At 49.0% G+C, this 25,385-nt stretch overlaps 1 protein-coding gene across 3 annotated transcripts in view; it reads right to left on the bottom strand.

Moving 5' to 3' along the window:
• The window catches only part of arhgap22a (Rho GTPase activating protein 22a), a 385,586-nt gene that overhangs the window by 62,572 nt on the left and 297,629 nt on the right, over positions 1-25,385 (bottom strand). For 2 of the 3 annotated variants that reach the window (XM_072491734.1, XM_072491735.1), the window contains one exon: positions 5,061-5,201. The exons of the other annotated variant lie outside the window; for it this stretch is intronic. In XM_072491734.1, coding sequence (XP_072347835.1) covers positions 5,061-5,201 — 141 coding nt within the window. The remainder of the gene's footprint in view (positions 1-5,060; positions 5,202-25,385) is intronic. 3 annotated transcript variants of the gene reach the window in all.

Genomic DNA, 25,385 nt, shown 5'->3' with positions numbered 1-25,385 from the left:
TGACCATGCGAGGAGATTGGCAGAGGCACCAGTGTCCAGGCGAAATGTGATCTGTGATCGGTTGACCGTTAGGGTGGCACACCACTCATCGATCGGATCAATGCTGGCAGCGGCTGGTGGTTCCGACTTGGGGACATCCGGTTCTTGTGGATTACCGCAACGCAGAAGGGCTCATGTCTTCATTATCGCTGGTCTGCATACTATCTGGATATGACTCAGTGTAGGGGGGCTGGATCGCCCGCACGTCCCTGCGAGGCTGGCGGAATTGTTGGGAGTTGGCAGGTTGAGCTGCTCGACAGCAGGCAGCGTAGTGGCCCATCCTGCACAGCGGAGCCATTGTCGCGCTTTGACCAGACATTGCCACTTTAAGTGGACGGAGCCACAGTTGCCGCACGTCGTGACATCATGGCGTTCGTTGCACCACCGCGCCTGCGCATCACATCCCTCTGCGTCAACGTCCCGTCTTTTGGCGCGTACAAGCCCGGGAGGCCTTGGAAAGCGCGCGAAATGGCCGCCCTCATCCGGGCCGCGGGCGGGAAGGAACTCGATCGACTGGACCCGCTCCGCCTCGTAGGACCCGTGCCGTGCCGTTTCGGCCGCCTGGATTTGGGAGTACCGACTGGTCGCGTTCTCATGGAGGACGCAGGTCTCGATGGCAGTCGCGAGGGTGAGGCGCTTTATTTTAAGGAGCTGCTGGCGTAGGGTGTCCGAGATGACCCCAAAAACTATCTGATCCCGTATCATGGAGTCGGAGGTGGCCTCGTAGCCGCAGGACTGCGCGAGGATACGGAGTGTGCCAAGTAAGAGTGGAAAGGCTCATCCTTACCCTGCAGGCGCTGCTGGAAGAGGTACCTCTCGAAGCTCTCATTAACTTCCACGCTGAAGTGTTCGTCGAACTTGAGAAGCACCGTCTTATATTTTATTTTGTCCTCGCTTTCCGCGAATGCCAGGGAGTTATAGATGTGGATGGCGTGTTGCCCCGCCGTGGAGAGGAGGAGGGCGATCTTCCTGGTATCTGATACATTCTCCCTGTCTGTGACTTCTAGGAAGAGCTGGAAGCGCTGTTTAAACAGCTTCCAGTTGACGCCAAGATTTCCAGCGATTCGGAGCAGCTGCGGCGGGCTGATGGTTTCCATGGAGCAGGATGGCGGATTTCTGAAAGAGTGCAGATAGGTCTCACAGTCGCTGGTTAGCTTCCACTACTGGTATCATGTCGTGTTGGGTGTTCTGCTGCACAAATGATCCAACACGGCTGTAGATGGTACAATTCTGTTTTATTGTTTAAACAACGGTTACAACTAACTGCTGGCCTGGGTACGTGCTTCACCAGCTAACCTGTGGACTCAGCCCTATCACTATCTTGGTGAGGCACTCAGCACATGGTCTATGTCTGAGTTGCACGCTGTGAGCTCTGTGCTCTGAGCTATCTCCTGGTAGAATGAGCGGGATCTGTGGTGTTCCCTGTTTTATAGTGCGTGTGCTCTCACTGGTGATTGGCTGTGATGCTATGTGTGCGCTGGTTCGTCTAACTACCTGTCCATCAGTGTGTGTGTGATTGCACCATGATACGCTGATGTGGATATCATGACAGTTGGGGGTGGGCAGAAAGATCAGTGGGGGGGGGGCATAAGATTGGGGCAGCCAGACAAAATGACGCTCCGATCTGCAAGGAACCTTTCCTGCTGGCCTTGCCAGAAGGGAATTACCATAAGTGCGGCCTTGATGGAGAGAAACTCCCCGAGGCCTCAGAAAATGGCAAAGTTGGCATAGCAGCCACTGAGAAACACCCGCTAAACACACCCAAAGCCAGACATAGCCTTTCCCCAGTTAAATCACACCGCAGACGTACAATAATGACTTGAATTCCTGGCTTCACATATTGAGGGTGAGCTGTGAGTTGGTGCACGGCCCTTTCATCTGGGCAACCAGGATTTGGATCCAATCTTGATTGAAGGGCATGAACGAACTAGGAACAGATGTAAACAATTCACCTGATCCGGCCGTGCCACCATTTTATTAATCATAGCAGCTCTTAATGTTATCGATTCAACAAAATACAAGAGCCAACAAAACGATATAGTGGCTCAATGAATCGACTCATGGACTTATTTTCCGAGTGCCCCAGGTTTCCTGAATTCAAGAAGTCAGTCCCAGTTTTGACTAACATTAAGAAATGTTCATACGTCAGTGCAGATTGGATATGGACTCAGGTTTCACCAATAAAAGGGCAGTGGGCTAACCTATGATCTCTCAGGGCAGGGAACAAAGGTTGCAAACTCTGAGGCAACGTCCACACAATTCTTACTGGAGAATGGCTCATGACCCATTAGCATTGAACATTCCTGACTCCCCAAAACCTGGCCACAATGCACAAGTCAGGAGTGTATTGGAATACTCTGCACTTGCCTGGATGAGTACAGCTCCAACAACACTCAAGACACTCAGGACAAAGCAGCCCGTTTTGATTGCTCCCCCTTCCACAAACATTCACCCCCTCCACCACCGATGCACAGTGGCAGCCGTGTGCACCGTCTACAAGATGCACTGCAGCAACTCACCAAGGCTCCTTAGACAGCACCTTCCAAACCCACGATCGCTACCATCGAGAAGGACGAGGGCAGCAGACACACGAAAGACCATCACCTGGAGATTCCCCTCCAAGCCACTCACTATCCTGACTTGGAAACATTCTGCCATTCCTTCACTGTCGCTGGGTCAAAATCTTGGAACTCCCTCCCTAACAGCACGCCACATGTACCTACACTACAGGGACTGCAGCGGTTGAAGAAGGCAGTTCACCGCCACCTTCTCAGGAGCAGTTAGGGATGGGCAATAAATGCTGGGCCTAAACAGCAAAGCCCACATCCCTTGAATGAATTTTAAAAAATACGTAAAAACCATAGGGTGTGGGAGCATTAAGTGATACAGACCCAATAATATAGGGCGAGATTCTCCACTCCTGCGCCGGTTGGGAGAATCGCCTGGGCCGCCAAAATTTCCCGGGACGCCGGTCCGACGCCCTCCCGCAATTCTCCCAAGCGGCGGAAACGGCCCGGTCGAGTTCCGCGGGCCGCAGGCCGGAGAATCGCCGGAGACACCCAAAATGGCGATTCTCTGGCACCCCCACTATTCTCAGGCCCGGATGGGCCGAGCGGCCAGGCCAAAACGGCGGGTTCCCCCCGGCGCCGTCCGTACCTGGTCGCTGCCGTCGTGAACGGTGCGTGAACGCTGGGGGGGGGGGGCAGCCTGCGGGGAGGGGGGGGGGGGGGGGGGAGGGGGGATCCTGCACCGGGGGGGGGGGGTACCTCAAATGTGGGGTGGCCCGCGATCGGTGCCCATCGATCGTCGGGCCGTCCTCTCTGAAGGAGGACCTCCTTCCTTCCGCGGCCCCGCAAGATCCGTCCGCCATCTTCTTGCGGGGCGGACTTAGAGAGGACGGCAACCACGCATGCACGGATGAAGCCAGCTATGCGGCGCCGCCTTTACGCGGGCGACAAGGCCTGGCGTGTGTAGATGACACGGCCCCGATCCTAGCCCATTGTCAGGGCCTGAATCGGTCGGGAAAGGGGCCGTTTCGCGCCGTCGTGAACCTCGACGGCGTTCACGACGGCGCGGCCACTTCGGCGCGGGAGTGGAGAATCCCGCCCATAGGCTTTGAAGAAAACGTCCATGAACACATGCATTTGATTTCTATGAGCATCATTGCAGCACTTTATAGTAATGAAATGATTATGATGTTCAGCTCTTAAGACATGTTTCGATATGAAAAGAGTTGTTCAAATGATAAGGAAATAGGTGAAGATACATTCACATCAGAGCAATCAGTGACTAGCACAGCTTCAATTTATCTTTAGAAACCCAGCATTCTAAGATGGTATGAAATACAGAATTGCAACGTACAATCTACAATAAAAACAACCTGCATTTACATAGCACCTCTAATGTAATAAAACATCCCAAAGCACTTCATAGGAGCAAAACAAAATATGTCTCTGAGCCACATAAGGGGATACTCGATTAGATAGCCCAATCTTGGTCAAAGAGGTAGTCTTTAAGGCACATCTCAAAGGAAACAAGTGTGAGAGAGAGAGAGAGAGACGGAGAGGTATGGGTAGGGAATTCTAAAGCTCAGGACCTGGATAACAAGAAGATGCAGCCGCGAGTGCTGGAGCGACTGAAATTGGGGATGTTCAAAGGACAGATTCCGATGAGTGCCGATACCTCAAGAGGGTTGTGGAGCTGGCGTGGATTACAGAGACAGGGAGGGGGTGAAGCCACCCGGGAGGGATTTGAGAACAGGAATGAGAATTGCATGATCAAAACATTGCTTGACAGCAAGAGTTGGCGTAGGTCAGCGTGCACAGAGGTTAAAGGTGAATGGGGCAAAAACTGGCTTAATCTCAACCTATGGTAAATGCAACAGCCTACACAGTGTGTTACGCACTCTCAAAAGAGACAACTGGAAATGTTTATGCATTTCAGATGAGGCATGAGCGCTGGATCGCTTAGGTACTGCTGTACTCATTGTGGTGAAAATAACTGCATTCAATTACTACTTTAAAAAATAAAAATAAGCGAAGGTGATGCTCGTTCTCACTGAATTCACAGTGCGTAATATGATAGAGGTGATTAATGCCATTTGAATACAGTCACCGTGGCTGGAATAAACCCATCAGAGAAACCTTGCTAATCCTGTGTCATTCATTTAGCTCACGAGTGAATAAATTCTGAAGTTGACCATTTTTAAATGGTCCTAATCCTGAGATTTATCTTTGGGCCACGGACCTCCTTCAACAAATGATGCCTGTAAGTAGGGAACTTTGCCCAATCTTTGGGCCTTGTATGTCGGAACCACGGATAAATGGGTTCCACGATATGGAACTGTCCCCATGTCAGATATTTACAAAGTGGCTGCCTTGGTAACTTTGGAGCATCTGCTGCCCATAGCTGCCCTCGTGGCTTGATGGTAATTGGAGCCCCTGCTAAAATGGGTCCTAAGTTAAGCAGAGTACAGAAAGTTGGGTTTAATATTGGTACATAATCCAGATGTATTGGAGTACCTCCACCAAATGGAGCCCATATCACTCGTCTAATGGCCTTCACCCAATCCTCCATGTCATTCTGGGAGTTTGCCATAAGTAGGAATGCTTCATGATTGACAGCCATCCGATCCCGATCCCGATCCCGGTCCCCAGCACCCCCTAGAACAAAAAAAAAGGAGAATCAACAATTTGAGCTGTCACGATTCCTTGACAAGAAGTGCTGATAACATGACAGACACCTCGGACGGGATTTTCCGTCCGGCTGCACCCATCTTTTTGGTGCAACAGGCCCCCGCTGGCAGCGGGATTTTCCGTCCCGGCATGGGAGTTTCCCATTGTGGGCAACCCTGCGCTGTCGGGAAATCTGCGGGCGGGAGTGGGCTGCCGGCAAAATGGAGGATCCCGACAACGGAGAATCCAGCCCCTCATCTACCAGGAGATAAAAGCATTTAATGTTAAAAGGGGGAACCCCATAGCTGGAAAAATGGGGAGTCTATTAAAACTCTAGGCTGGGGTTGAATTATTTTAGAGTTAAAAAAAAGGACAAGGAGAAAGAACCATTTTAAAATGAAGGCCAGGAGGTTCCCTCCGCCATCTGGACATCCTCGGTCTAAGCATTCATCACTCACCTGCCTCCCAATCATCATTCGCTTGGTCTAGTCATTAGGGATGAGGAGAGCTTGTATTGGATCCTGATCTGACTAGAAAGTAGACGGAAAAGTCCAGGGATGGCTTTAATGTCACTGACCATACGGAGTATAGTCCAATCAGAGTAGCAGCCAGTTAGGGAGCTGATTGGAAGCAGGGTAGAACACAGAGGGCAGGGCTGATGATGGTCACTGTTTATTATTAGGGTCTCCTACCCTCCAGGATTGGCCAGCAGCCTAAGATTAATCTAATTGGCAGCTAAACGTTCCAGGATTTAGATGTTTCAGGCGGGATAGAGGGGGATGTAAAAGGGGTGGCGGAGTTGCGCTACTGGTTAGGGAGGATATCACAGCTGTACTACGGGAGGACACCTCAGAGGGCAGTGAGGCTATATGGGTAGAGATCAGGAATAAGAAGGGTGCAGTCACAATGTTGGGGGTTTACTACAGGCCTCCCAACAGCCAGCAGGAGACAGAGGAGCAGATAGGTAGACAGATTTTGGAAAAGAGTAAAAACAACAGGGTTGTGGTGATGGGAGATTTTAACTTCCCCAATATTGACTGGGACTCACTTAGTGCCAGGGGCTTAGACGGGGCAGAGTTTGTAAGGAGCATCCAGGAGGGCTTCTTAAAACAATATGTTGACAGTCCAACTAGGGAAGGGGCAGTCCTGGACCTGGTATTGGGGAATGAGCCCGGCCAGGTGGTAGAAGTTTCAGTAGGGGAGCATTTCGGGAACAGTGACCACAGTTTAGTAAGTTTTAAAGTGCTGGTGGACAAGGATAAGAGTGGTCCTAGGGTGAATGTGCTAAATTGGGGGAAGGTTAATTATAACAATATTAGGCGGGAACTGAAGAACCTAGATTGGGGGCGGATGTTGGAGGGCAAATCAACATCTGACATGTGGGAGGCTTTCAAGTGTCAGTTGAAAGGAATTCAGGACCGGCATGTTCCTGCGAGGAAGAAGGATAAATACGGCAATTTTCGGGAACCTTGGATAACGAGAGATAGTGTAGGCCTCATCAAAAAGAAAAAGGAGGCATTTATCAGGGCTAAAAGGCTGGGAACAGACAAAGCCTGTGTGGAATATAAGGAAAGTAGGAAGGAACTTAAGCAAGGAGTCAGGAGGGCTAGAAGGGGACACGAAAAGTCATTGGCAAATAGGGTTAAGGAAAATCCCAAGGCTTTTTACACATACATAAAAAGCAAGAGGGTAGCCAGGGAAAGGGTTGGCCCACTGAAGGATAGGCAAGGGAATCTATGTGTGGAGCCAGAGGAAATGGGCGAGGTACTAAATGAATACTTTGCATCAGTATTCACCAAAGAGAAGGAATTGGTATATGTTGAGTCTGGAGAAGGGTGTGGAGATAGCCTGGGTCACATTGAGATCCAAAAAGACGAGGTGTTGGGCGTCTTAAAAAATATTACAGTAGATAAGTCCCCAGGGCCTGAGGGGATCTCCCCCAGAATACTGAAGGAGGCTGGAGAGGAAATTGCTGAGACCTTGACAGAAATCTTTGGATCCTCACTGTCTTCAGGTGATGTCCCGGAGGACTGGAGAATAGCCAATGTTGTTCCTCTGTTTAAGAAGGGTAGCAAGGATAATCCAGGGAACTACAGGCCGGCGAGCCTTACTTCTGTGGTAGGGAAATTACTGGAGAGAATTCTTCGAGACAGGATCTACAGGAAGCAAATGGACGTATTAGTGAGAGGCAGCATGGTTTTGTGAAGGGGAGATCGTGTCTCACTAACTTGATAAGAGTTTTTCGAGGAGGTCACAAAGATGATTGATGCAGGTAGGGCAGTGGATGTTGTCTATATGGACTTCAGTAAGGCCTTTGACAAGGTCCCTCATGGTAGACTAGTACAAAAGGTGAAATCACAGGATCAGGGGTGAGCTGGCAAGGTGGATACCAAACTGGCTAGGTCATAGAAGGCAGAGAGTAGCAATGGAAGGATGCTTTTCTAATTGGAGGGCTGTGACCAGTGGTGTTCCGCAGGGATCAGTGCTGGGACGTTTGTAATATATATAAATGATTTGGAGGAAAATGTAACTGGTCTGATTAGTAAGTTTGCAGACGACACAAAGGTTAGTGGAATTGCGGATAGCGATGAGGACTGTCAGAGGATACAGCAGGATTTAGATTGTTTGGAGACTTGGGCGGAGAGATGGCAGATGGAGTTTAATCCGGACAAATGTGAGGTAATGCATTTTGGAAGGTCTAATGCAGGTAGGGAATATACAGTGAATGGTAGAACCCTCAAGAGTATTGAAAGTCAGAGAGATCTAGGAGTACAGGTCCACAGGTCACTGAAAGGGGCAACACAAGTGGATAAATTAGTCAAGAAGGCATACGGCATGCTTGCCTTCATTGGCCGGGGCATTGAGTATAAGAATTGGCAAGTCATGTTGCAGCTGTATAGAACCTTAGTTAGGCCACACTTGGAGTATAGTGTTCAATTCTGGTCACCACACTACCAGAAGGATGTGGAGGCTTTAGAGAGGGTGCAGAAGAGATTTACCAGAATGTTGCCTGGTATGGAGGGCATTAGCTATGAGGAGCGGTTGAATAAACTCGGTTTGTTCTCACTGGAACGACGGAGGTTGAGGGGCGACCTGATAGAGGTCTACAAAATTACGAGGGGCATAGACAGAGTGGATAGTCAGAGGCTTTTCCCCAGGGTAGAGGGGTCAATTACTAGGGGGCATAGGTTTAAGGTGAGAGGGGCAAGGTTTAGAGTAGATGTACGAGGCAAGTTTTTTTAAAACCTGGAACTCGCGACCGGAGGAGGTGGTGGAAGCAGGGACGATAGTGACGTTTAAGGGGCATTTTGACAAATACACGAATAGGATGGGAATAGAGGGATACGGACCCAGGGAGTGTAGAAGATTGTAGTTTAGTCGAGCAGCATGGTCGGCACGGGCTTGGAGGGCCGAAGGGCCTGTTCCTGTGCTGTACATTTCTTTGTTCTTTGTAATCTCCAGGACACTGCTCTCTGCAATTCTGGAGAAACGTCACCGGGACATTCAAAAGATTGTTTTTCTTTTCTCATTTTCTTTAACATTGCTCAATATAAAAATATTGAAAATGGGGGGGGGGGAATAAAAGGCTGTTTGGGTTGACAGTCCAAAATCATCCAATTGGTAATGGGTCTTTTCGCCTTCCAATTGGCGTAGAAGGCAATGCGTCACAAAGACGGGCGCGTTGGCCGCCCAATGGCTGGAGAATGGGGACAAGCCACGTAATGAAGCCTCCAGGAATACATTTAATCACTGTTCGGGACGCTCGTTGTTATTTCATAGAATTTACAGTGCAGAAGGAGGCCATTCGGCCCATCGAGTCTGCACTGGCTCTTGGAAAGAGCACCCTACCCAAGGTCAACACCTCCACCCTATACCCATAACCCAGTAACCCCACCCAACACTAAGGGCAATTTTGGACACTAAGGGCAATTTATCATGGCCAATCCACCTAACCTGCACATCTTTGGACTGTGGGAGGAAACCGGAGCACCTGGAGGAAACCCACGCACACACGGGGAGGACGTACAGACTCCACACAGACAGTGACCCAAGCCGGAATCGAACCTGGGACCCTGGAGCTGTGAAGCAATTGTGCTACCCACAATGCTACCGTGCTTTGCTCTTGGGTTGCGAGGACCGAATGATATCTAATGCTGACACCTGGAATCTCAGGAGATGAAGGGAGCGGTGACCTGCTCCCTGGCCTCCTTTGTGGCTGTGCGCCCAACAACAAACATCTCGGCATTTACGCGCAACAATGCCAACTTCTGGCGCGGCTCCATTAACCCCTGTTAATATGTACAAGCTTCCAGTCCTGAAACCTGATGCCTCCCGATCAGACGGCAGCACTCGTGATTCAGAGGGTTGGCAGGAGGAGAGTTTTCCCTTTCGACGGAGCAATAAAGAGAGTACTCGGAGAGCTGCAGGGGCTCAATAAAACGTGTATGTATACATCCGGGTGTAAAGAACAAAGAACAAAGAAATGTACAGCACAGGAACAGGCCCTTCGGCCCTCCAAGCCCGTGCCGACCATGCTGCCCGACTAAACTACAATCTTCTACACTTCCTGGGACCGTATCCCTCTATTCCCATCCTATTCATGTATTTGTCAAGATGCCCCTTAAATGTCACTATCGTCCCTGCTTCCACCACCTCCTCCGGTAGCGGTTTCCAGGCACCCACTACCCTCTGCGTAAAAAACTTGCCTCGTACATCTACTCTAAACCTTGCCCCTCTCACCTTAAACCTATGCCCCCTAGTAATTGACCCCTCTACCCTGGGGAAAAGCCTCTGACTATCCACTCTGTCTATGCCCCTCGACCTTCCAAAATGCATTACCTCACATTTGTCCAGATTAAACTCCATCTGCCATCTCTCCGCCCAAGTCTCCAAACAATCTAAATCCTGCTGTATCCTCCGACAGTCCTCATCGCTATCCGCAATTACAGGTAACATTGGACAGCTCACAAACATTTGCGCTTTCTGTCAGTTTAGTCTAATTACAGCGTCTCCCAATTTTCTGATTCAATGCCAATCTCGCCCACACCTCCTCCTTCCAGTTGGATGGGGGCCAGTGCTACAGGTCTATCCATAACCCACTATAAATATCTCACTGACATCGGCTTCCATGGTGCCAGCAAACATTAGAGAATGAGAGAGAGAGAGCTCACAAACATGCGCTGTACAGAATGTTCAATCAGAGCAGGCCATGTTACATACGATTCTTCATCTGGTGTAGACTAAAGGTCATCACGTGATTACAGGGATAAGGGGCTGTTTGGTTAGTTTTGTACCCGTGAAACCGACGGATAATTCGTTATTGCGGAGGCTAAGAAAGCAAAGACACGAAACACAGAGACATGTTACCTCAGCCCCCCAAAGTTTTCTTGACCCTCCTCTCTCTCCCCCTCACAGCAAGGTCACACCGAGTCGGTCCGAGAGGGCAGGAGGAGCCTCGGCGAACCGGTGAAACTGAATCTCTTGCCACTCGGAAGCAGCACGGGGAAAGTGTGGAGATAACTCCAAGTCATGAATAAGCAGCTGCATGGTGCAGTCGCTGAATTCAATGCGATTGCCTGTTTGTGCTATTGGCCCTGTTGCTCCACGTGACATTTTCAAACGGGAGATTCAACAGATGGGTCACTGAACAGTGGAATGCTGGCTTGTAGTATGATGGACTGTTTTCTAATAATCAAAGTAATGTCCAGCACTTATCTCTCATTGGCACGGACTGTATCTTTCAATGTCAAGTCCAGAGAGGTTCAAGGTCAAAGATCAGTTGCATATCATGGAAACTTTGTTTAGCTCAGTGGGCTAGACAGCTGGTTTGTAATGCAGAACAAGGCCAGTAGCGCAGGTTCAATTCCCGTACCAGCTTACCTGAACAGGCACCGGGATGTGGCGACAAGGGGCGTTTCATGTAACTTCATACTTGTGACAATAAAAGATTATTACTTTTTTTTGAGGGAAATAGTTCTAATGTAGGCACTTGAAAAAGCAAACCTACACGTATTTTGTCCAAAACCAGATGATGACTCTGCTTTGTTGGCCATATTAAGAGCACACCCCATTGGCTCCACGGGGACATTGCTGTCTTGATGGAGAAACATGTTGTCAACTTGTATTCCCGCTGGGTTGCGATTGTGATTGTAGTTTTTGATCGTGCTGAGGTTACTGGTAAGCCGTCTGATGGCAGACTAACATGTCACGAGACCAGGACGGTTAGTGCCACCAGCAATCTTCAGTGGAAAATCATTGAGCCTCACCTGCCACAAATTACCTCGACATTGACAGAAGAAACTAGCAATTAAATATTAAAACTGGGTGAGGCGAGGGTTGGTTTCTACATTAAGGGGCCACGGCTGTGCTTTATTTTTAAAAAAAGGTTGGCTGTGTGTGAACTCAGAATTCCAGTCCATAAGACTCATTACAGTGCAGAAGGCGGCCATTTGGCCCATCGAGTCTGCACTGACCCTCCGAAAGAGCCCCCCCCCCCCCATCCTATCCCCGCAGCTCCACCTAACCTGCATTAGTTTGGACATTAATGGGGCAATTTTAGCATGGCCAATCCACCTACCCTGCACATCCTTGGACTCATTGAGTTAGTGGTGACTCTCAATTAGGACAGTTCTTATGGTCACAATCTGAGCTCATCAACATTGATGCAATTGGGCTCGTTCTCAAATTGAAACCTCTAGTTATCGGTTTAGGAATTTTAAAAACTTATGAGATGTTCCATGGGATATCCTTCTTGGCCAGTATCCATGAAAATATCTGGACAGGTAATTGTATCATTTTTGTTTGGGCCAATGGCCTCCTTTGTCTCCTCCGTACTTTTGGTGGATTTTACAATTAGTGTGGGCTAATAGGAGTTGATCTCTTGATTACCGAACTATTGTGTTACCCGGTAATCTGGGTAGATCATCAGTCTGAAACCCTTTTCTCTCTGCTAGGACTGCTGAGGATTTCCAGCTTTTATATCCTGGATAATATCATTTGGGTACGTATCCTCCCGATATATACAGCGTGTCCCCCTTTTGCGATGAACCTAATCCTGGTTCTGTGGAGGATATGTGACAGGTGCAGCCACTTGGAGGACTGGAATAGAAAGTAGTGAGAGCAGAATGAGAGTTGACCCAGGAAGTGTTTAGGAAACTTGGGGAGTGAGTTGGGCTCATGTGACTAAAGGAGCGTGAAGTGGTTGGAGAAGAAAATGATTTCAAACTATCATAGAATAGACAGTGCAGAAGCAGGCCATTCGGCCCATCAAGTCTGCACCAGCCCTTGGAATTAGCACCCCACTTAAACCCACACCCGTAACCCAGTAACCCCACTTAACCTTTTTGGACGCTTATGGGCAATTTAACATGGCCAATCCACCTAACCTGCACATCTCTGGACTGTGGGAGGAAACCGGAGCACCCGGAGGAAACCCACGCACACACGGGGAGAACGTGCAGACTCCGCACAGACAGTGACCCAAGCCGGGAATCGAACCTGGGACCCTGGAGCTGGGAAGCAACTGTGCTAACCACTGTGCTACCGTGCTGTCCAACTGCACGGCTGCACAGCTGAAAAGCCTGCCCACAAAGGAAGTAAATCAAAAGAAAATAGCCAATTCTGGAATGGAATGCACTTTGTTTTTATAAACCGAATTCCTCTAACAGCCCCGAGCTGATTTGTTCTGAGTGCGAGTAAATGATGTGACAATTTTTCTTCCCACAAAACTTTCCGTTTTAGATCGATTGACTTTCCTGTTGAATTACGGGACTCCAGTCTTCTCGAAAGGCTAGCATGTGTTCACAAGATGAACGCATTCCCTCCCAACAGAATACCAGAAGTGGTTCCCCAGGGGAACCGCTTTCAGCTGCACCATGAGTTTTCAACACATCAAAGTCAGACTGATTCAGCCACAACATAGAAAAATTACTCATTGCACATTAATCATCAAGCATCAATTTCCTCCTAACCACTGGTAAAGATTATTGCTTAGATTCCGACCGTGATTCTAAATTGTGTTAACAACAGTTATGCAGCACCATCCAGTTAGGAAATTGGAAACATGCCGAATTACTTAAAATTATTCTTTGTGGCAAAGAATAAGAACAGTTTGGGGAAAGGCTTAACAATCCAATACTTTTTCAATGCCTGAATGCCTATCATCCACCTTCTTACCAGGTCCCTCCATCCCTCAGCTTCCCCTGTTGTTTTTTCGGCCCACAACTCGCTGATGCTGCCAACTTTAGTAATCCTCCTGCTGACTTACTCTCAAATCTCTCACTCCTCGAACTGTTAATATCAGCTTTCACTCTACAATCACTCCATTGGTGTTGGGATGGTTGGCACTTCTTTAATTATGAAGCTTGCAGGGAATGACTGCTCACAGGCTTAAAGTATAGCACTAATCTAGGCCACATGCAGTGAAATTGATCCTGAGTTACAGGTGGGCACAGCTGTGCTGTTAGGGAGTGTTTCTGCAATGTTGCCATGTCGATTGAGAAATGAGCAATTTATGTTGTTTTTACATGAATAACTCTGGTTCACAAATAAGATGTCAACAATAGGGCTTGATGGGAAATAAGATGTCAAGTGGAGTTTTTTGTAAGCTGCAGTGCTCAAGTTGTTGTAACTGTGAGACTGACCTTCGGGAATGAACAGGATGTACAAGAACAGGATGCAGGTGCAGATGGGAGGCGTCATCCTATATCATTTTTAGCTGACGGTTCAAGGATGTACCAGGAACTCACAGATATCACTGCTAGGCAAGCAAGGTGGAAACCAAAATGAACATAACAAGTCCAAATAAGGAATAACAGATAAGGAAGCTGCCAGTAAGGCAGAGAGATTGTATATAAAAAAACCATGCTGTGTAAATTCTGTGTGTCTGCTAAAGTTGACAGGCGGCACCCGTACTTGCAAGATCGATTGAGTAAAATACTTCTTCAGAATTTGGCTAAGTGTAAATTATTATTAAGTGAGCGGTGTTTCTCACAATTGGGGGCTCGTTCCGGGATAGTCTTCATTGATCGATGGGGACGGCTCAAGAGGAACCGAGAAGACGTGTCCCGTTATTACGTTACGGAGCACGGTAAGAAAAACGACTTTAAGTATTACCTTGTTGACTTGGGTTCGTATCTAGACATCCGCAAGGGGCGGATTGGTGATATAAGGACTCTGGAGTTTATATCTAGACATCCGGATAAGTGTATGGGCGGATTGATGATATAAGGACTCTGGAGTTTATATCTAGACATCCGGATAAGTGTATGGGCGGATTGATGATATAAGGACTCTGGAGTTTATATCTAGACATCCGTATAAGTGTATGGGCGGATTGATGATATAAGGACTCTGGAGTTTATATCTAGACATCCGGATAAGTGTATGGGCGGATTGATGATATAAGGACTCTGGAGTTTATATCTAGACATCCGGATAAGTGTAGGGGCGGATTGATGATATAAGGACTCTGGAGTTTATATCTAGACATCCGGATAAGTGTAGGGGCGGATTGATGATATAAGGACTCTGGAGTTTATATCTAGACATCCGGATAAGTGTAGGGGCGGATTGATGATATAAGGACTCTGGAGTTTATATCTAGACATCCGGATAAGTGTATGGGCGGATTGATGATATAAGGACTCTGGAGTTTATATCTAGACATCCGGATAAGTGCATGGGCGGATTGATGATATAAGGACTCTGGAGTTTATATCTAGACATCCGGATAAGTGTATGGGCGGATTGATGATATAAGGACTCTGGAGTTTATATCTAGACATCCGGATAAGTGTACGGGCGGATTGATGATATAAGGACTCTGGAGTTTATATCTAGACATCCGGATAAGTGTATGGGCGGATTGATGATATAAGGACTCTGGAGTTTATATCTAGACATCCGGATAAGTGTATGGGCGGATTGATGATATAAGGACTCTGGAGTTTATATCTAGACATCCGTATAAGTGTATGGGCGGATTGATGATATAAGGACTCTGGAGTTTATATCTAGACATCCGGATAAGTGTATGGGCGGATTGGTAATATAAGGACTCTGGAGTTTATATCTAGACATCCGGATAAGTGTATGGGCGGATTGATGATATAAGTACTTTCAGAATTGTGATTGTTTTGACGGACCTGTCATAACTAGACACTTTACTTAGAAATAAGTGAAAGTTGATTACATTACAATGGGAAGTAAAAACTCAAAACAAGGAGACGGCGCCGATAAGAAAATCCCGAAGAATATCCCACCAGAACGTCCATTGGGTCGGATGTTAGTGAATTGGGATTTTGAGAGTTGTACAAAAAAAAAAATAAGGACAGGAAAACAATGATAAAATTTTGTTGCTTCATATGGATAAAAGAAGCAATCCGTAAACCCTCAGTCTTTTGGCCGAAATATGGTTCAGACGAAGAACGGGTGTGCCAAATTTTGAATATATATATGTCAACGATAAAAGACCCTGTTCCGATAAAGAAGTAAATTACGCGAGTTGTTGGCTTCCCAGCAGGGACGCCACCCGAATATATCCATTAATCCCACAGGGCGAAGACGTTCCCACCGCCCTTCTTAAACAATGGGACGTCCTAGATAATTTGCCACCCCCTTATAAGAATAAGTCAAACGACGATAACTCGCCAAATGACCAACAAATGAACAAAGGCAAATCAGAGAAAGTCCCTGAAAAAGAAGGAGAGAATAAAATGCAATTAAGATCCGCGAAAGGGCAGGTAGCGGAACCAGAAATAACAAAAATGAACCCCCTTCGGGAAGTTCCTATTGGAGAGGGAGAAGTATGATTTGTAAATTCTCCTTTAAATTCAGGAGAAGTCAGAGCATTCAAAAAAGAGATGAAGATGTTAATGGAAGACCCCTTAGGACTGGCAGAACAATTCGATCAGTTCTTAGGTCCTAATATATACACATAGACCGAATTAATGTCCATTATGAGTATCCTATTCACGGGGGAAGAAAGGGGTATGATTAGAAGAGCAGGCATGGGACTGTGGGAGAATAAACACCCGCCAGGGGGAAGCGAACCAAGAGAGAAAGAGAGAGAGAGAGAGAGACAGAGACAGACAGAGAGAGAGACAGAGGGAGAGAGAGACAGAGGGAGAGATACTGAGAGAGAGAGAGAGAGAGACACAGAGAGAGATACAGAGATAGAGAGAGATACTGCGAGAGAGAGAGACAGAGAGAGCTAGAGAGGGAGAGAGACAGTGTGTTACAGAGAAGGCTGCAACATGCCTGGAGTCAGTGTTTCAATACAGAAAGAGACAGAGAGAGAGAGACAGAGAGTGAGAGAGACAGAGAGAGAGAGAGAGAGAGAGACAGTTTGTTACAGAGAAGGCTGCAACATGCCTGGAGTTAGTGTTTCAATACAGAAAGAGACAGAGAGAGAGAGACAGAGAGTGAGAGAGACAGAGAGAGAGAGAGAGAGAGACAGTTTGTTACAGAGAAGGATGCAACATGCCTGGAGTCACTGTTTCAATACAGAGAGAGACAGAGAGACAGAGAGAGCTAGAGAGAGAGAGAGAGAGAGAGAGACAGTTTGTTACAGAGAAGGATGCAACATGCCTGGAGTCACTGTTTCAATACAGAGAGAGACAGAGAGACAGAGAGAGCTAGAGAGAGAGAGAGAGAGAGACAGTTTGTTACAGAGAAGGCTGCAACATGCCTGGAGTCAGTGTTTCAATACAGAAAGAGACAGAGAGAGAGAGACAGAGAGTGAGAGAGACAGAGAGAGAGAGACAGTTTGTTACAGAGAAGGCTGCAAATACTGAACTACCACCCATGGGAAGGCTGAAATAAGCTTACCCTACAACCACCGCCACCGCAGGCGGAGTCTCTAAAATCATTCTAGAGCAAATAGTTCCCCGATACGGGTTGGTAGAAAATGTGCACTCGGACAGACCGGGGAAGTCACTTTACCTCTTAAGGTCTTACAAGAAACCATGAGAAGTTTGGAGATAAATTGGGACTTCCACACTCCTTGGCACCCCCCCCCCCCTCATCAGGACGGGTGGAAAGGATGAATCAAACCCTTAAAAATCATTTGTCAAAAATAATACTAGAAACTAGGCTCCCCTGGACAAAACGCTTACCGATAGCCCTTCTAAGAATCCGAACGGCTCCAAGAAAAGATTTGGGGTTGTCCACATACAAAATGTTGTTCGGATTGCTATACCTTGGAACAATGGGAGAATGGCCCATTGCAGAATGTAAAGATATCTATGTAAAGAAATATATACTGGCACCTGGCATGGTCTTCCTCATTATCATTCCTCAGGAGGCAAGGACTGCTAGCGCAGACACCCCCCCCTTGAATTCGCAGTCCACAAATTTCAACCAGGAGATTGGGTACTGGTGAAATCGTGGAAGGAAACCAAGCTTCAACCCACTTGGGACGGACCATTCTTGGTTTTGTTAACCACAGAGACTGCCATACGAACCGCGGAAAAAGGTTGGACTCATTACAGGAGAACGAAGGGACCCGTGAAATCACCACCTGAACAGGAACAATGGCATGTGGAGGCCACTGAGGAACCATTAAAGATAAGGTTGAAAAGACACTGAATCCTGAACTAAAATAATATGAAGAGACTACAGCAAAAATGGACTATACAATGTATAATAATATTAATAATGTGGATCTTAAAGGAGGCTAAGGGGATGGTGACGGGGGGGACCAGAGGCAGTCGAGAGATGGAGGGAGGAGAAAGGAAACGGTCATATGTTTAAATTAACAATCCCAGAAAGTCGGTACCCTCAGGTAATTCGGACTGATCTATGCACCCTCATAGACTGCAAGTCAGCGGGGAATGGAAAGGAATTTAGGGTGGAGTCTCTTGATTATTACCGGGGGGGGGGGGGTGATTACCTAAGGGGGGGTTGGCAGGAAAGGTTGTGCCATTTGCCCAATCGCAGAGGGGCACCACCGGTCGTATCCATTGAGCGGTGTTTCTCACAATTGTTAGGAGTTAAAACCCGTGTCACGGACGTGCCTACGAACAGCAGTAACTTGAATCGAATAAGACACAATAGGATACAATCTGCCTAGCAACAGGTGGAAATCTGCCTAGTGACCAGCAGCCAGATGAGATGAGTCTTTCAGGGCAGCACGGTAGCACAAGTGATTAGCACTGTTGCTTCACAGCGCCAGGGTCCCAGGTTCGAATCCCTGCTGGGTCACTGTCTGTGCGGAGACTGCACGTTCTCCCCGTGTCTGCGTGGGTTTCCTCCGGGTGCTCCGGTTTCCTGCCACAGTCCAAAAACGTGCAGGTTAGGTGGATTGTCCATGATAAATTGCCCTTAGTGTCCAAAAAGGTTAGGAGGGGTTATTGGGTTACGGGGGTAGGGTAGAGGTGAGGGCTTAGGTGGGTCGGTGCAGACTCGATGGGCCGAATGGCCTCCTTCTGCACTGTATTTTCTATGTTTCTATGTTCCCCAGTAAAGAGATGAGCAGACATCGGGTGGCATGGTGGCGCAGTGGTTAGCACTGATGCCTCACACGCCGAGCATTCAGATTCGGTCCCAGCCCCGATCACCGTCCGTGAAGAGATTCCACATTCTCCCCATGTCTGCGTGGGTCTCATCCCTACAACCCAAAGATGTGCAGGGTAGGTGGATTGGCCACATTAACTTGCCCCATTAATTGGGGAAAAAAAGAATTGGGTTTTCTCAATTTATATTAAAAAAAAGAGATGAGCAGACATCGAGACAGGTTTAGGTGTGAGGTGAAATCACTTATTAGTAGAAACGGCTTACCTAGACGATTTGGAAATTAATAAGGTGCACACGTGTTAATATCTAGAGCCAAGGAATGTGAGACAGGCAGACAGGCAATAATGCAGAATGCAGAATCAAAAGAGAACAACGGTATAATTGCCAGGCCTTTCAGAAGCAGGGATGGTAGTTTTACATCCAGCAGCCTGGAGGGCAGATTACATCTCACAGCCTTAGAATGATAATTCTGTTGGAGGAATCTGAAGATTCATTGCCCACGATGATCAGAACGAGGAACAAAACGTTAGAAATGCCAGTCAAGCTGCAGAGTTTACGGATGACTATGAGTTGAGTCATGGACCAAAGGTTTTCTTGAGGCCCACTTTTAAATTGGAGAAAGCTAGAAATTGGGAAGGTGCGAGAGAGGACAGAGCAGCGAGAAAGGGTGTTGGAAACTCCAAGGAGGATTCACCTCAAAAGGTGTGTGTGTGTTTGGGGGGGGTGAGAGATATGAAAATGGTACGCCGGCAAGTATATGGAAAGCCGGTTGGGGTTACAAATCTTAAAACGGGAAATATGAAATCAGAGGTTGGAGAACTGGATAAGCAGGTAGGATTTGCATTCAGTGTAAATGAGCAAATAATAGGAAGGAAACCATGTTGTCAACTTGTAAAGGGGAAGAGTGAACATCAGGTGGCGATGTGTTTAACCATTTTGTATGTCATGGTGAAGTATTTCCATGTGGACTGGATAGAATGGGAAACGATATTAAAATCTTTCGAGATACAGGCGAGAGTGAATCCTGAATGTTATTGGACACCAGCTTGAGATGCACTGAATAGTGTGATGAATATTTTAAAATTGTCATATTTTATAGTGTGATTAAAAATGAGGTTATCTGTGATTTTCTTCAGGGGGAAGCGTTTTGCTAATAGATATTAAAAGCCATTATACCAGTTTGCTGTAATGTTGTAACAGTTTGAGCCTGGCTGACCAAATCCAGGTACCTCTTGTAACAAGAGACAAAAGAATGCCGTATGCTTTGAGTGCAACTGCTGTAGCTAATGGGAGGGGTCAGGTCTGTCTGGACAGAGGAGTTGCTTCCTGGGCTCCAAGCTGGCAGGTTTTCAGCTTGGTCCTTGATGCACGATCAATGACCACTAAAGCGAGGTTGTAGTCCAACTGAAGGCTTTAATAAGCTATATATTTCCCCCAGCAGCTCAGGTACAGAATGAAGGCTGCTGGGGCGGCACGGGCTCTTATACCCCGCATAGCAGGGCGGAGTTACCATACAGCTTGACCAATAGGAAGCATACAATATCTACCAATGGTGTTCCAGCATTACCAGGTACCGTAATACCTCTACACAGACTACCACATTCACCCCCTGTTAAAACAAAGAGTCCGGCGGGGGTGGTGGCCTGATACTACAAACATGGTAACGTGGTAGAATTATAGTTATGGTGGTACCGTAATACCTCCATACAGCGTTTTGTAACTATTTACAATTCTATTAACTATTTACAATTTATGATTTAAATTTACAATTTAAAATGAAGCAATCAGTCGATCGGGGGCCCTGGTCATCCTCTGTGATCGTCGGAGCTTTGGTGGTGACGCCGGTGGAGGCTCGAGCGCCTGTGACTCCGGTAACGTGGCCTCGATCTCTGTGGCAGCTTCGACACCCCTAGACGGCGCTGGTGGGGAAAAAGGTTGACCTGGGAAGGGAGCGCCTGTGGGGTGCATCGGTGGGTGGGGGAACCTAGATGGGGCAGGCGGAAGGACCGATCCTCCTGTAAGGTGCACTGGTGGAAGGGAGGGTGGGACTGGTGGCTGGGGTGTGCGTGGGGCTCCGGCGGGCGCCAGGTCTCGTAGGGAGACCGTATCTTGTCGGCCGTCGGGATACGCCATGTAGGCGTACTGGGGGTTAGCGTTGAGAAGATTGACCCTCTCGACCAAGTTGTCCGACTTGTGCGCCCACACGTGTTTTCAGAGCAGGATGGGTCCGGCTGCTACCAGCCAGGTCGGGAGCGAGGTCCCAGAGGAGGACTTCCTGGGGAAGACAAGGAGACGTTTGTGAGGTGTCTGCTTGGTTGTGGTACAAAGCAGTGACCAGATGGAGTGGAGGGCATCCGGGAGGACTTCCTGCCAGTGGGAGACCGGGAGATTCCCGGACCGTAGGGTCAGTAGGACGGTCTTCCAGACCGTTCCGTTCTCCCTCTCTACCTGTCCGTTACCCCGGAGGTTGTAACTGGTCGTCCTGCTCGAGGCGATGCCCTTGCAGAGCAGGAATTGACGCAGTTCGTCGCTCATAAAGGAGGACCCCCTATCACTATGTATGTAAGCGGGGAACCCGAACAGTGCGAAGATGCTATGGAGGGCCTTGATGACGGTGGTTGCGGTCATGTCGGGGCAGGGGATGGCAAATGGGAATTGGGAGTACTCGTCAATCACGTTCAGGAAGTACGTGTTGCGGTCGGTGGAGGGGAGGGTGCCTTTTAAGTCCATGCTGAGGCGTTCAAAGGGACGGGAAGCCTTTCACAGGTGCGCCTTTTCTGGCCGGTAGAAGTGCGGTTTGCACTCCGTGCAGATTTGGCAGTCCCTGGTGGCTGTCCTGACCTCCTCGATGGAGTAAGGCAGGTTGCGGGTCTTGATAAAGTGGAAAAAGCGAGTGACCTCCGGGAGGCAGAGGTCCTCGAGGAGGGCTTGGAGGCGGTCCACTTGTGCGGTGGCACATGTGCCGCGGGACAGGGCATCAGGAGGCTCGTTTAGCTTCCCGGGACGATACAAGATCTCGTAGCTGTAGGCGGAGAGTTCGATCCTCCACCGCAAGATCTTATCGTTTTTTTATCTTGCCCTGCTGTGCATTATCGAACATGAACGCAACCGACCGTTGGTCAGTGAGGAGAGTGAATCTCCTGCCGGCCAAGTAATGCCTCCAATGTCTCACAGCTTCTACTATGGCCTGGGCCTCCTTTTCAACTGAGGAGTGGCGGATTTCGGAAGCATGGAGGGTACGTGAGAAGAAGGCCACGGGTCTGCCCGCTTGGTTGAGGGTGGCCGCCAGAGCTACGTCAGACGCGTCGCTCTCGACCTGGAAGGGGAGGGACTCGTCGATGGCGTGCATCTTGGCCTTTGAAATGTCTGTTTTGATGCGACTGAAGGCCTGGCGGGCCTCTATTGACAGGGGAAAAGCTGTGGATTGGATCAGGGGACGGGCCTTGTCCGCATAGTTGGGGACCCACTGGGCGTAGTAACTGAAAAACCCTAGGCAGCGCTTCAGGGCCTTGGAGCAGTGAGGGAGGGGGAACTCCATAAGGGGGCGCATGCGCTCAGGGTCGGGGCCTATAACTCCATTTCGCACTACGTAACCGAGGATGGCTAGGCGGTCGGTGCCAAACACGCATTTGTAAGGTTAAGGATCTTTGCGGTCTGGAGGAATTTTCGGAGGTTAGTGTCGTGGTCCTGCTGGTCGTGGCTGCAGATGGTGTCATTATAGAGATACGGGAATGTTGCCCGTAAACCGTACCGGTCAACCATTCGGTCCATCACGCGCTGGAAGACCGAGACCCCGTTGGTGACACTGAAGGGAACCCTTAAGAAGTGATAGAGCCGCCCATCTGCCTCGAAAGCAGTGTATTTGCAGTCTAGTGCGGATGGGGAGCTGGTGGTAGGCGGACTTGAGATCCACCGTCGAGAAAACTTTGTAATGCGTGATCCTGGTTACTAGGTCGGATATGCGGGGGAGAGGGTACGCGTCCATTGCGTAAACCTGTTGATGGTCTGACTGTAGTCGATGACCATCCTATGCTTCCCCCCGGTCTTTACCACCACTACTTGAGCTCTCCAGGGACTGTTGCTAGCTTCAATGACTCCTTCACTCAGCAGCCTTTGGACCTCTGAACTAATAAAGATCCGATCCTGGGCACTGTACCGTCTGCTCCTGGTGGCGACGGGTTTGCAATCCTAGGTGAGGTTCGCAAACTGGGAAGGCGGATCGACCTTGAGGGTCTCAAGGCCGCAGACAGCGAGGGCGGTATAGGGCTGCCGAATGTAAAAGTTCGACTTTGGAGATTACACTGGAAGTCTAAACCTAGGAGTGTGGCCGCGCAGAGGTGAGGAAGGGCGTAGAGCCGGTAATTTGTAAGCTCCCTTCCCTGGACTGTGAGGTTTGCTACACAAAACCCCTTTATCTCTACTGAGTGGGAACCGGAGGCCAGGGAGATTTTTTGATTAACAGGGTGGATGAGGAGAGAACAGCGCCTTACCGTGTCGGGGTGTATGATGCTCTCCGTGCTCCCAGAGTCGATTAAGCAGGACGTCTCGTGCCCGTTGATTAGTACTGTCGTTGTAGCAGTTGAGAGTGTTCGAGGCCGGGACTGATCCAGAGTCACCTATGCTAATCGCAGCAGTTGAGTGTTCTCTTCGGGCGGTGTGTGGTCAGCCGAGCGGGGGTCCTGGGAGTCCATCCAAGATGGCGGCTCCCGTTGGTCGCACATGGCTGGGGGTGCACAAAATGGTGGCGCCCATCCATCTAACGTGGCGTCCGCGGGACAAGATGGCGGCGCCCGGGAGCCGCACATGGCCCTGGAGTAGGAAGATGGCGGTGTCCACTGGCCACCCGGGGACCGTGGAGAGGTTTGTGGTGGCGGTCCGCATTCGCCGCCGGAGACCGCGGCGACCGCACGGGCCTGGCATACCTCCACAAAATGGCCCTTTTTACTGCCCCAAGTCATTGCCCGTGTGGAGTTTGCACATTCTCCCAGTGTCTGCGTGGGTCTCACCCCTACAACCCAAAGATGTGCAGGGTAGATGGATTGGCCATGCTAAATTACCCCTTAATTGGAATAAAAAGAATTAAAATTTAAAAAATAATAATATCGCACTTGGGCAGAATATTCTGGAAGTAATGGGGTACAGCATCAAACTAGGGTGAAGATGTCTGTTCATATTTTGCTGATTGTAAGTCTCAAGCAGAAAGGCAACCCCAATAATTAATAATTATATTTCTGATTTTTAAAAATCACCACAATTAGTTATATTAAGAGCATAGATGGCTCAACGTACACATTATAGCTGGTTCTGTCTGAGCTTGACTATGACCCGGCTGAGCTGCTCTGGTGAATGGTGTTGGGATTTGAATATACCTCGACGGCTTCTTGCTGCATTGGTCTTTGAGGGAGTATGTGCTGTATTGCTGTAGCTTGGTGAGCATCCATATTTCAGGGGCGGCGTGTCGATACTTTACCCACCACCTCGGATATTTTTATGCGACCAGTCATCAGCTGTTGGCAACTGAGAGAAGGTCTTACAGACCTACTGTTGATTCAGTCACAGGAAGTGTGTGTGTTTCTTTGACACATTGAACGAGCATGTAAACCAAGTGATATTGGACCAGCCTCCCACTGTTAACTCTCTCGTGATTTACATGTCCAAAGTCAAAATTTATTAATTCCTATTTATTTTCTATGTGCTCTTCCCAAAATAGAAAGAGATTAAGTGCAAGGATCACTGAAGGATACAGACCAAATCCTTGGGCGGGATTCTCCGCTCCCGCGCCAAAGTGCCCACGCCGTCGTGAACGCCATCGAGGTTCACAACGGCGCGAAACGGCCCCTATCCCGACCAATTCAGGGCCCGATAATGGGCTAAGAGCGGGGCCGCGTCATTTACACGCGCCAGGCCTTGTCGCCACGTAAAGGCGGCGCCACATACATGACGCGGCCGGCGCCACATAACTGGCGTCACCCGCGCATGCGTGGTTGCCGTCCTCTCAGAGTCCGCCCCGCAAGAAGATGACAGACGGATCTTGCGGGGCTGCGGAAGAAAGGAGGTCCTCCTTCAGAGAGGACGGCCCGGCGATCGGTGGGCACCGATCGCGTGCCAACCTCCATTTGAGGTAACCCCCGGTGCAGGATCCCCGCCCCCCCTCCCCCCGCAGGCTGCTCCCCCCCAGCGTTCCCGTGCTGTTCCCGACGGCAGCGACCAGGTGTGGACGGCACCGGGGGGAACCCGCCGTTTTGGGCTGGCCGCTCGGCCCATCCGGGCCTGAGAATAGCGGGGGTGCCGGCGAATCGCCATTTTGGGTGTCTCCGGCGATTCTCCGGCCTGCGGCCCGCGGAACTCGACGGGGCCGTTCCCGCCGCTTGGGAGAATCGCGGGAGGGCGTCGGACCGGCGTCGCGGGAAAATTTGGCGGCCCAGGCGATTCTCCCAACCGGCGCGGGAGCGGAGAATCCCGCCCCTTATCTTTGGCGAAGGAGCCACATAAATTATTGTCCCGGTTGAAGGACTCATCAATTTCAATGGAAAATAAATTGGGCAAAGCACCATTGCACCAGCTCTAATTATAGCACCAAGTTATAATGAGTTCCATTCGCTGGGCAGGATTCTGGGACCCGTTGCGAGTGGGAATGGAAAATTTGGCATTCCAGTG

Source organism: Scyliorhinus torazame, chromosome 28 (genome assembly GCF_047496885.1).
Source record: "Scyliorhinus torazame isolate Kashiwa2021f chromosome 28, sScyTor2.1, whole genome shotgun sequence".
NCBI lineage: Eukaryota > Metazoa > Chordata > Chondrichthyes > Carcharhiniformes > Scyliorhinidae > Scyliorhinus > Scyliorhinus torazame.
The sequence above is the reverse complement of the archived record's forward strand: the minus strand, read 5'-3'. Positions and strand labels throughout refer to the sequence as shown.